The sequence below is a fragment of the Pezoporus occidentalis genome, unplaced genomic scaffold (assembly GCF_034315485.1).
Source record: "Pezoporus occidentalis ecotype Australia unplaced genomic scaffold, CSIRO_AGI_Poc_V1 ctg293, whole genome shotgun sequence".
NCBI lineage: Eukaryota > Metazoa > Chordata > Aves > Psittaciformes > Psittacidae > Pezoporus > Pezoporus occidentalis.
Window position 1 is genome coordinate 121,772 of NW_026914863.1, and position 12,936 is coordinate 134,707.

At 49.4% G+C, this 12,936-nt stretch overlaps 2 protein-coding genes across 7 annotated transcripts in view; one reads left to right on the plus strand and one right to left on the minus strand.

Annotated features, from left to right (window-relative positions):
• The window catches only part of SKAP1 (src kinase associated phosphoprotein 1), a 145,314-nt gene that overhangs the window by 114,807 nt on the left and 17,571 nt on the right, over positions 1-12,936 (minus strand). For all 6 annotated transcript variants that reach the window (XM_062626541.1, XM_062626540.1, XM_062626537.1 and 3 more), the window contains one exon: positions 1,181-1,297. In XM_062626541.1, the coding sequence (XP_062482525.1) occupies positions 1,181-1,223 (43 nt within the window). In that variant the 5' untranslated portion in view covers positions 1,224-1,297. The remainder of the gene's footprint in view (positions 1-1,180; positions 1,298-12,936) is intronic.
• ATP5MC1 (ATP synthase membrane subunit c locus 1) overlaps positions 1-12,936 on the plus strand; it is a 253,514-nt gene that overhangs the window by 3,173 nt on the left and 237,405 nt on the right. The gene's annotated exons all lie outside the window — the stretch shown is intronic.

Below are 12,936 nucleotides of genomic sequence, written 5' to 3' on the forward strand. Positions count from 1 at the left end.
TTGTGGCAATGCCCCAGCAAACTATGGCAGGGCAAAGGAAAGGTTCCAAACCCTGGGTTCGGCCTTTTTTCCCTTTACTCTGACTCCTTCAGACTACCCACAGCCTCATCCACACAGCCAGAACTGCTCAACTTGCATCCAGACCCAACACACGGCGCTGCTGTTACTCAGGACTCTCCCCCGTTTCCAAGAACTAACACCTCATTTGAATGCAGCTGCTCCCAGTGCCAGCTTTTCCCCCTCCTTTTTGTGGTATGGCATTTTTCCTGTGTTAGCCATCTCCTATTCACCCCTTTGGGCATCCTTCCATGGAGCCTGAGCCTGTAAACGACCAGGGATGCCAAGTGTTTGCATGCCTTGCAACTGTTATGTCAAGCTCTGCCCCTTGGAGTTGCCAAAACCCACCACTGTGAGGTAGCAAAGCAAATACCTCCTTAGACAAGCTTCATAAACACGCCAAGAGAAACCCTAGACCATAAAGACGTTGCTCGCCCACGGAGGCCAAGCTTGAGGTCCTCCGCACCCTTTCATGTCCCATCTGTTCTCCTTGTCGCACGTTCCCCATCTGCGCTCTGCGTAAGCGTGTTGTGTCTGAGCACCCAGACTATTTAGTGCAACCAATCCCAAACTCCACACCTCTTTTCATGCTGCAGCTGCCACCGGACCAACCCGGTCTCTGATCAGCCAAAATGAAGACATTTATGTTATGGCATAAAGCAACACATGCAGCAGATAGGCCTGGTGTTCTGCACCGCACAACGGAGCTGGCTTTGGTGCCCATCAGCTCTTGCAGCCTTGTCCCAAATAAATCCTCAGTTCTTTGCGTCCCTGACTGATGGTTACAGATCCCTAACAAGAAGAAATACACCAAAAGCTGCACGTTGCTTTGGGAAACACAGCCACCAGGTCAAACTCTGCTCTTTGCCATCACTGTTGCCAACCCAAAATAGAGCAAGCAGCTCCAGTTTGCAGCAAGACGTTCACCAACTACATTCAACTTCAGCAATCCTAAACCAACCCCAGGATCACCACAGCATTTTGTGGTCCTTGACAAAGCAGGTACCAGCCAACAATAAAAACTCACAAAAACCAGCTCCTGCATTATGACAAGGAAATGAGACCTGATAACACTTCTCATTATCTCTTCACTCAAGGACTTCAAAAAGCATCTAGGACTTACCATCATCCTGCAAGTCCGATGGAAGTGAAGCATCAGACGTCATGGAAGGGGCAAAACCCCAGCTCTGATTTTCATCACAACTGTCCTGTCCAAAGCCAGCATCACACTGATCCTCTCCTAGAAAGAGAAGGGGAGCCTGAGTTCAGTGAAGAGGACACATTCTTCACCCCCAATCTTACTGCCCACCCTGTGACACAGATTTCCTCCTGGTTCCCACCTTCCACTGAAGTCCTCTACAAAACCCAAACCCAGGTTCGTGTGTTTAAGGGCAGATTCATCATTTAGGGTCATGGTGGCATAGCAAGAAGACTCATGCTGGATGTGTGCGGACTTCCCACCCAGAGGGCGTACAAGGAGGAGGCTGGAAATACCAGTCTTGAGGCCAAACTACCAGAGCTAGGTCCAATTCTGTGCTTGCTCTCAGTACATGAGCTCTGCATAACGAACTCATCCATCTGTGAAATGAAGGACTACGCTGCTTCGCTAGAATGAAGACTCGTCCTACGCTGTAGGAAGGAGCTTTGAGGTCCCTCCTTGAGGAACAGCAGGGAAAGAAAGATTGACTCCCTATGACAAGCAGTCACATATGTCTGAGCGGGGAGGCAGGAGCTATTACCTCCCCATCCTTGAGGTTACATTGAATGTTTGCTAGGGAATTTGCTCCTGATATTGGATTTTATGCAGAAGGCACTTAGAGGCTCCAGTGACAGATGTTAATATCAAGGTTTAATATGAATGGAGTGCAGCTAGCCTACCTGTAGAAGAAACTACTCCTCACCCTAAACAAAGCCCAAAAAGTGGCCTTTCAAGCTTTTGCCTTCCATTTCCTGAATACACAGAGCCCAGGCTGCTGATAACAGAGCTGAAGACAGCTGCTTACTCATTCAACACACAACAAACAGCAAGAAGGGCGGGTTTTCAGCTGATGTTAATTGTGCTCAAGCACTAAAGCCAAGTTTTATCTCAGCAAACAGAGGAGCTGTGCCCCACAGTTTCAAACAAGCACTGATGAAAGGGTACCAAGGCCTGGAACAGAGGTTTACAACGCTCTTCCTCCCACATGGAAACACAGTGGAGACGCTGTTAAGTCTCCAGCTGCACAAAGATGTGACACGATATTTGGGATGCGGTTTACTTCCAGCAATCCCAGTTGGAGCCTTCCCTCCCTTGCTCTTGGGTGGGAAGCTCTCGGAGGCCCCCGGGCTCCTGCATTCAAGGGCACAGTTTCAGTTCTCAATCCTTCCCCAGAAGGAGCAATGTGGCTGTGAAGAGCGTCACACCCCCAGGCCCAGCTCCATAAAACACCGATCACAGCGGGTACCACACACAGCCTCTTGCTGATGGGCTAAGCCCAAAGCTCTAGGAAAAACTGATGGGAGATTTGGCTTCAAGCTTAACCAAAGGCCTATGGGGGGCAGTGACAGAACAGAGGGGTCTCTGGCAGTCCACCCTTTAGGCCATTACAGGTTTCCTTAGAGGGGAAAAGCCCGGAAGTAATCCAATCTTTTCCCAGCTCTGCCTGCTTCCAGCAGCCATCCCAGCACACAGTGCGGAACATCGGATGATGGGAAAACAGGGAATTCAGAAAAGACCTTTTGGGAAGGCGCATCACTCAGCATTGCTAACCTCAGGTTAAGAAGAAAGCTGCCGGTCCCTGGCCCAAAAAGGCAGCCTGTGATCCTTCTGCAGGATCAGACCTCAGCAGACAGGGTACTGCAGACAATGGAAGGCTAATGGAAGTCTTCCACCCATCACAGCACGTTCCTCTGCTCCAACAACCTGGGGCTCGTGCACGTGCCTCCACACGCAAAACAACAACGAGGGGTTAAAAAGCAGAGCCTGAAATCCCTGCTCCAGTGGCGGTGGGAAGCGGAGCGCAGCCGGGAGCGCATCGCCGACCGCCCTGAGCTTGGAGCAGCCATTGCAGCACTTGGCTTGGTTGTGTGGGACAAGGAGCTGCTTCTTCCCTGCTTTACTGCTGGGCTTTTTCGCTCCTCAAATCAAAAGGCTCCAAAAAGCCTCTCTAAAACACCTCTCCCCAACAGCAAGTGGGCAGCACAGGAGAAGCCAGCGTTCACCGTAGCGAGGAGCCTTCCCTTGTGCCGTGCTCCGCTCTCTGCACTTTGGCCCCTTTCAACCCAAAATGCACCATTTTCCAGCACAGCCCGGGGTTACAGGTGTCCATGGAATGAGGTGCAGGTGCAGGATCATTGCAGTAATGAGTAAACTGCTCCTGCTTTCCAACTAGCAGGAGGCGGCACAGCTCCCACACCCGTGCGTGCCTGCACTAAGCTATTTGGAACAAGAACAAGGACCCAACCAGGGAAGTTACCCGCAAGAATAAGTCAGTGCCTTTCTACAGTGACTTATGGAACAGGTGAAGCTGGTACAGGCATCAACCACAGGTCTCTGCTTTGGTGGATGATGCACGAAAGAGCACACAGGGGATGCTCTCACCACAAATAGGCTCCTTCTTGCTGTCCCTACACAGGAGTGGAGACCTGGTCTACATGCCCATCACACACCCAGGCTGCAGGATGCACATACATGTATCCTACCAAGCACAGCTGCAACACAAATGAATACAACCAAAAGCATTTTGTTTGGTTCAGTATGAGGGATGTCCTCAAACACCACCCTCTAGTTTTAGTAACTGAACAGAAAAAGAGACCAACAAAAGCTCTGCAGACATAGCTCCTTAAAACACACCCTTCCCACTTGGATTTGCATTATGAGGACTTGTTGTGCTTTAATCCCCTTCTCCATAAAGTTTATGGAGCAGCAACAGTTGAGGCCAAGCAAAATAACCAACCAACAACTTGTCAGGGGCCAAGCGATTGTTCGGAAGGAAGCAAAAACTCATTAGCTTTTAATGAAAACACAGGGAATAAAACGCAAAGAGCAGAGAACCCCAGCAAATAATTACCCTGCACCTGACGCAATGCTGCGCTCGCTTCCCGCTCCGATCCGCAGCAACATTCCCCAACTTAGCACTCTTTGGAGCAGGAGCAAAAAGCAGGATTGACTCTAAGGGAAAGAGCAAGAGGTTTCTGGGGCTTGCACCTCATCCAGGGGATCCCCGGGCATGGTTTGGCTACCCCCAAGTGCCCAAATACTCAACTTGCTTCACGATAGTTGTGGCACAGGGGGAAAGAAGATGAAACTATGCCAGCTTTCAGCTGGCTGATGTATTGTGGAGAAACAGCTTCTTGCACAGCAGCAGAAAGAGGGGCTTGAAGGCGTTTGCTGTAATTAATACGGATACCCTGCTTCTACGTAGCGAACCTCAGAGGGGACAGATGGTGTCTGTGGTGTCCCCAGCGTTAGAGGGGTGGCAGTTCAGAGCAGTGCCCTGGGACAGCAGCGGCAGGCGCGTGGCATCAGCTACACCAGGTCTCTGCAGGAGCCATGGACATCACCGATCTGGCTCTGGCAGACCCCTGCATTGCAGAAGAAGAAAGCGATCAAGAGGAGAATGAGGAGAACCTAATGAAGCATTCAAGCAGCACAAGGAGGACCTGCAGCAGAAGGAACACACTGTTGCTTCCTTCTCCACAGCCTTGAGAGCACAAACTGCTCTCTGCAAGGAACGGAATAACCTGAACCTTCCCTTCCTATTTGCTCTGGGGCTTGCAACGCTGCAATGTAAAAGAGCGAGCCCCATCTCTGCCCTGGCATCGCTGCAGGATCCACCAAATACCAGGACTTAGGGTAAAGGACAGAAAAACCTCAGTTCAGGTTCTGGGTTTCCTATAGTTCTGCAGTGCAGTGCCAGAACGTGCCTCCATGCCCATTTCCCCTTGTGCAGGAGAGGGGCAGTGCCTCTATTTAAGGCTAAAACCTCTTGTTGAAACCCCAAAACCCAAGTTCTTCCCCAGGACAAGAACTGCCAAAGAAGTTTCCTGTCTTTAAGCTGCCGTCCGCCTCTCCTGGTGGGGGCTGGAATGCTGGATTAATGCATCCTGGCACACACAGGAAGAGAAACAATCCGAATAGGTGAAAGGGCTTTGTAGCAGGAAAAAAATCATCTCCAGTAGCTTGTTAAGGGAACTGCAATTAAGCTTTACTTTGCATTCAGTGAAGGCCTTTATCTGGTACCCTGAGTTTCATTAAGCATCTTTTTAAAGCAGAAGAAAAATCAATACCGAGCGAGTTCCATTTACACTTTTATGATAAGCTCGTTCATGCCAAAGCGGAAGTAAAATCCCCAACTCCAGTTAATATTCAAGGAAACGAAGTTCCTGCTTTAAAGTAATGACTCCTCAGCATCATGCTACAAATAAAGGTCTCTGAGCCAAATCCCATCTGCCTTCATGCTCGACAGTGTTAATATCCCTACATTTGCAGGGACTAATTTAGAAGTAATGCATTTCCCAAAGCAGAGCTGTAAAAGTATTATCAATACTATGGTTTAATATCCCTCACTACAATCACTTGCTGAAATTATGGAGAATCACATGGAAACACATCAACAGAGACGCACCCACACAGTAAGTACTGCTCACTTGTAAATAGATTATAGTTTAGCCTTTGTAATGTAGTTACAGCTCTGTCAACGTTGCCATTATAAATTATATACCTTTTTAAACACATTTATGTGCTAGGAAATGTATGATGTTTCTTTTTTTGAATGCTTTAAAGGCTTCGCTGGCTCCTAAGCACCCATTTGGCTCTGTGTGGTTAGTCCTTGTGATTAATATGTGAAGAGCTGAGGTTTTGGGCGATGCGGATGCTCTGCACCTTCTTCATTCAGACTTGTAGCACCCGGGCCCAGATAATATTCCATCTGCTGAAAATCCCATGGTTTCTATTGCACATCACTAGGACACACATACACGTCCATCCCGGGCCGTACCCATAGCAGTACTAACAAACTACAGGAGAAATTCCTGTATCTACGGATCTCAAAGTGGTTCCCCCCCAAAAAACTATTTTCTTGGCTGTGGAGACCAGGCACAGGAGGAAATAACTTTGTCCCTGGCTCTCGAGGCAGACAAGGCCATGGTGAGAGCAGGACCCATCCCTGCTTAGGCTGTGTTTTACCAGCAGGACAGCTCTGCCTCACGGCAGCGGGGTCAGGAGCAGAGCGAGGGACCTCCTGGTGCACAGGAGGAGCCGATCCATCACTGGGTTAGAAACATCGACCCGAACAGGTCTTGGCTGCCTGACAAGTGAATCCGATCCAAGCCCCATCTTGTTCACTCAGTAGCCGGGGTTTCCTCGCTAATTACATGGAGTCAAGCAAATTAATAGGCCACTAAAACGGCCCGTGCTGTTGAAAGCGAGCAGGAAGGAGGAAGCTCTTTGCGGCGGGTTGCGGGTGCAGTGAGCGCGGGTGCCCAGCAGGTCGGGCTGCAGCTGCGGCATCAGCCCGCGATGGGCCGCAGACTTCCCGGGAATTCATCAGGCAGGAGCTGGATAACACGAGCGCAGCCTTCCTGAAGCGTGCCGAGGGGAAAAGAGCACCTTTCTGGGGCGAAAAACCTCCTTTTGTAACGGGAAAAAAAAACAAAACATAATTCTACTTAAAAATCCAAGCCCTACAACGGGTCCAAATAGAGAAATATTTTGTGACACTGAAGGGAATTCAGGTTTTGCAACTCTCCGCTTCCAAAGCGGGATGAGATGCTCCAAACAGACCGGGGTTAGATTGTTTCCTCTCCCTGCCACATGGCAAAGAAACTGCATGCTCATAGAACCCAGTCAGTGCCCTGGAAGCGATCCCTTCCTAGGCTTCCATCTGAGGGGCAGAGACAGAAACGGAACTCTTCCCACAGCCGATCATGGGGTCATTTCTAAGAGGAAAAAAGCAGCTCCAACAGAAAGCCCCGGTCCTGCTCCCAGCCCAGGAAGCAGCCCCACGAGCGCTATTCCATGAGTTCCATAACTTCGGCAGGGCTGCTTGAGGACAGCTTCTCATGAAGCCAAATAGCTGAGGAGGCTTGAGGGGGGGGAATTAGATACCCCCCAAACCCTTGAAGACAAGAAGCTGCTGAGCATCTCTCCCAGGGCTCTGTGTTTTCTCATCCCCTGCCAGCCCCCTCTGTCATTCCCCAGCTGAGCTCCCCTTTTCTCCCTGCCTCTTTGCTCTCTGCCTCCGTCCCCCTCTTGACTTCCTCCCTCCGGCTCCTCTCTTGCAATCCTTGGCACCCTTTCAGTGAAGGCGCTGCACTTTCTGCCTCTCAAGTGGGCAGCAGCTCCACGGCGCAGCTGCCTGCCAGGGCAAGGCAGCACATCGCAGCCTGGCTGGGAACAAGCCTGAAACCCAGAGCAGCAGCGGATTCCCACGGGATGTAAACAAGTAAACAAGATTTATCCCTTCTTTTATGCCCCAGTAACACATCAGTGAAGCACAAAGCCCGGCCCAACGTGAGCAAAGTCAGCCTAAAGCTACCGATGCTTTGTGTCTCTGGCCAATAAGAAGTTATCCTTCATGAGCCTCTTTGAAGAGAGAAGGTCTTCGGTTAAAGGATGGGGATACTGAGGCAGAGGGAGGTGACAAATCTGCGCTTTGGTTCATCTTCCAAAGCACCAGCTCTGCCAGAAACACAGGACTGTGCAAGTCCAACAACTGACAAAGAGTTCTGCAAACACAGCCTAGGATCTGAATAAAAGACATCAGCATCATCGGTACCAAAAAGGAGACCACAAGCCAAAGGGGTTTGAGTAATGGCCATTGCAGTGTCAGTAGGTTCAGTGTATTTTCTTAGCCAAAACCCTTCCAAGCAAACAAGGGATAAACAGAACGAACCCATGAGGGAGCTGGAGCTTAGCAAGCACATTCCAATGACAAGACACAAGGAGGCTGTCTTGCCCGTATCTGCAGCATTCCACTGCTAAGGAAAAGTAAGTCCAGGCAGTGCATGCAAAGGCAGGAGCACACAGCACAGCCATAGGCACTCCAGGGACTGGAGAAAATGCCCATTAGGCATTTATGATAATGCAAAGGATGATTTTACAGTGATGTTTCAGGATGGAGGCTGCCTAAAGGGCAGAATTACTACTTTGTAGATGATTTGGATGGAGTTCCTGCTCTACAAACCAAAGCAGAGCAGAAGTCATGGTGGGGAGAGCAGGCAGAGAGGCTCAAAACTCCTGATCTGAACCAGCTGAAGGCTTGGAAGAGCCAGGAGTCAGGATCCAGCCCTGCTCCTGCTCCGGGTGCAGAGGGCACCCAGTTCCCCGCTCCCCACAAAGGCTCAGTGGTACACAACAGGGCTCCCAACCACCTTCACAGCCAAAACAGAGAGTTTACATCATTTCCCCCTTTTTGTGGGGCAGGAGGGTCTATTACCCCTCTGGGAACGCTCAGGTGATGGCCTCTGTGAACACTCTCCTACGCTAGCCCCAGTGGGACAATTTCTTGCATGTTCTCCTGCTCTGCACAGAGCGATGCTTGGGCTCTGTCCATCCCAGCACGTTACAATAACCCCCGAGATTGCTTTATCCCAGCACATTCCTGCTACACAAACCAGGTCAGAAAACACAGAGGGTGCATTGCAGGAGGGCCCGTCTCCAAAGCTGCAACCAGGCCATTTAGACAATCTCATCGATAAAGAGTATTTTATTAACCAACCGAAGTGGGACCAATAGAACCAGTTAACATTTAACTTGCTGGGGCTCCCCAAACTGCTGGACGTTTGGCATTTTTACTGACTTCTTTTATACCTTCTTTATGGTGCAATGCTTTATTCTTCAGCATGCTCTGAAGGGAGGGAAGCACAGGACACTGCCAAACATGAACCAAGGTGTTACAGGTCAGATGGGGTTCAAAGGATGACGGGTGACTCAGTAACTTGAACACCTGGATTGATGAAGTAAAGATGTCCAAGAAGAACCTACTAACCCAAACCAGGAAACTGCCCTCAAGTTTAAATCAAGGGTCTGGCTTTAAAGAGTACAAAAAACCCCTCCACCTTAACCTCATTCTTCTCAATAGAGGTCATGAAAGCTTTGACATGAACTGCAGCAGAGTACAATCAAACTGGAGCTGCTGTTACCTGCTCTTGAAATCCTGTTATAAACTGTGCAACTTCTTCATTTGTTCCAAGGAAAGATGATAACAGTAAACCTGACTTACCTCTTTCTAATCAAATGACATGTTGAGTTTTGGAAGCTTTTCCCATCTCCCCTCATTTCATGCAATGAGCAGGACCCCCCCAATAAAAGTGCCTATCATTTTCAAGAAACCCGGGGTTTTTAAGAGATTTTAAAGCTTCATAATAATCCCAGCCTGGTTTGGGTTGGAAGGGACCTGAAGGCTCCTCCAGCTCCAACCCCTGCCACAGGCAGGGACCCCTTCCACTGGAGCAGCTTGCTCCAAGCCCCTGTGTCCAACCTGGCCTTGAACACTGCCAGGGATGGGGCAGCCACAGCTTCTCTGGGCACCCTGTGCCAGCGCCTCAGCACCCTCACAGGGAAGAGCTTCTGCCTCAGAGCTCAGCTCAGTCTCCCCTCGGGCAGGTTCAAGCCATTCCCTTTGTCCTACCGCTACAGGCCCTTGTCCAAAGCCCCTCTCTGGGTTTCCTGGATCCCCTTTAGGCACTACAAGACCATTATAAGGGTTTCTGGTTTGAACACTTGAAATGCAATAGCAGCGGTTTCAAAGCTGCACAGAACTTCGCGTTTTCCTAGCTAGATACGTAAATAAAATCACAGATCCACCTCCACGGGGCCCTGCCCAGAGCACAGACGCCTGCCTCCTACCTATGACGTTTTCCCAAGCAGAGCAGTCTGTTCTCTCCTCTCACCATTCCTCGCCTCCTGAACACGCAACAATACCTTACGCAGCAGAATAATTCATGAGCCTGTGTAAAAGCAAAGCCGTGCAGCTGCTCGGAGCCTGCACAGCTCCGAAACGGGAGCGGTTTCAACACAAAACCCTGTCTCTGCACAGATTGCTTTGCCCACAATATAACACAGGCGCGCTCGGAGCTGCAGGAAGCAAAGCTTCAGCGCTGATAAAGGGACCTGTCACAAGTGTTGATGTTAAAGCCTTGCTTTGGGGAAGTTCAAGCGCACATGCCTGCGTGTGGATTTTAGTTTTCATTAATTAGCTCTGCCCCACACAGCACCCAAACGCAGCTCGGCCCGGGGACGGCATTCTAACAAGAGCTGGTTTGTTTCCCCTTTGTCTCTTCCATGTTATGACATCCCCAGGGTTGTAGCTGGCACTCGTGTTTAGAGAGCGGGGGAATTCCACGCATGGTGAGAGAACAGATATTCTACCAGTACCTTACAAATATTGGCCATTGGATGGTTTTTTCCCCTGTGCGCTTTCCAACACATCATAAATCTCGAGGAGGTTTCTGTGTTTGAACCCTGCTCACCATGGAGCCGGAGCCTCTTGGCATGAGCGCAAAGAGGGGGTTTTATAAATACAACTTAGGGACATCACTGGGCACTCCATTAATTCAGGAACACTCTGCCTCAGCTTCAAAGGGGATCTTTACAGTAAAGATGGTGGTTTTGCTGCTTTAATGATTTGCTACTTGTACTTGTCATAACTACACGGAGCAAGCATGCCACGCCAGGGAGCAGCGGTTTAGGGAAACGCGCGGTTCCGTCTCCCATCCAGCTCCGCTTCACTTCAATTCAATAGATTTGAGGCTTTATGTAGAAAAGCTACTCCATAAATCTAACACTTGAGGCCTTTGTCTAATGCCAGTTAATGAAAGCAAGCTCCATGCACACCTCGGATGTGCACACACATACCTTGGGCACTGCTACAACATCCAACCCCGAGAACAACCGCTGACCCAGAAAGTCTGCACATCCGAGCCAAAGCGAGTGGGGCTGGGAGAGGTAAAATGATACACACTTCATCTGAATACTACACACTGTAAGTGAGCTACTAAGACTTTCCACTCTGTTACTCACCTAATCCTCTTACAGACATGAAGGCTCCCAATTTTTAAGTCATGCTTAATCCTGGCTTACTCCTGACCCCATCTCCCTCCCTACACATCTATATTGCTCCCAGCTTCAGGGAGGTGACATTCCCATCCACAGAGATGGGAGAAGCAGTAGATCTGGACCCAATTCCTGCATGGATCTGGCAGACGTCCTGGTACTTGAAGCACATTTATTGAGTCACTTTTCCTACATTTCATGAATTGGAAGAACCATCCTCACACCCTCGCACGTTTAGATGACTTATGAATATTTTAAGGGGCACAACTAGGCAGCAAATACACACAGCACTTCAGAGAAAACCATTTGGGATCAATTTCTGATGGAAAACCAAAAGTTATCGTAAGCCCTATGAAAATAAATCTGGGTTTATTCATCTAGTTCAGGCTGTTTTCTTCAAAATGAGATAAAGAAAGTCATTGCCTCCAACTGCACCCACAGTGAGTGTTTAAGCATGAGTACCTGTAAGTTAAGAGTAACCCTGAACAACTTGGTCTAGTAGAAGGAGTCTACTAGTGGGTGGAACTACATAATCTTAAGGTCCTTTCCAACCCAACCCATTCTCTGTGCAGTGCTCTGCTAAGGGGACACCCACCAGAAGGAAGGCCCAGGTACCCCACAGGAGGACTGGGGAGGGCCAACTCTTTGTCAGCCCCAGGCTAGATCCCTCGGTGGGAGGGCAGAGCCACATTGTCTCCATCTCCAAAGGTCTGCGTCTCCAAGCAGAACATTACTTGTGCTTTGAGTACCTCAAAACACTGTCCAGACATCAATGGTTTCATTTGAGGACATTCAAATGGCCTCTCCCAGTGACCATGTCTTGTTATGCTTGCCCATCTTTACATGTCTTTTGGGTTTGGGAATGGAGAAGCTGAAACACAATAATTCAGCCCGAAGACCCATTCCAGCAGAGCCAAACTTCCAGCCCTAACGCACAGCTCTCATTTAGCCACACACACACCCTTTCCTTCTCTAATCCTCACTTCTGCATTGCTCCCTGTCCCTCCATTCTCTTCCCAAATACCCCTCTCTTTCCTCCCTTCTCTCCTCCTCTTGGATTCCCTTGCAGTACCCCAGAACGGCCTCACGCTGCTCCCTCAGACCATTCGTTTCTTCGGAATCAAAGCTGTTGCAGAGCATTTCCTCTGCACTGAATTATGAGAAGAGATGGAAACAGCAACAAGGAACCTGGGGGAGGGCTCCAAGTGACCCAGGTCCTCTCCGGGTTCTCTTTGCCAACTCTGCTTAGCTCACTCTCCACAAAGGGGAGGTTGCTGCAAGACAGCAAGGGCAGGCACGCAGGGAATATATTAAGTGTATAAAATGCTTTACATAGGCAGTCAGCCCTCCTCCGAAAGGAGGCATGAGTCACCCTGGGACTCCGTTCAAAGAGCACCTAAGGAACAAGGCAAAACTAACTTGCACTTACACGCTACAGTCAACAGCATCACTTGGTGCATACGAATCGGGCACAGCAAAGCTTCCTCTGTTCAGATACATCTCTCAAACCACTCTTGTTTGCCTATGCTCCCATTTCATATCGATCTCTGCTTGCTGGGAAGTAGCAAGGCCAATTCTATTCATTTCAGCCAACCCTGGAAACCAGAAGGTTGGAATGGATGGGTTTTGGTCTTCAGGGGGATTTCAGCACAGCGCTGAGTTCAAGGCGCTCAGATGTGGTCACAACTTGTGCTTACCCCCTTTAGAAAAGCTCTTTGTATCACAAACCTGCTTAGAAGAAACCTTTTCCTTTGTCACATCAGCCTGTTATTTCAACAGTCAATTGATACCTGGACTTTACAGCTCTCTTATCAAGATAAGGCACATGAGATTTATTCCCTTCA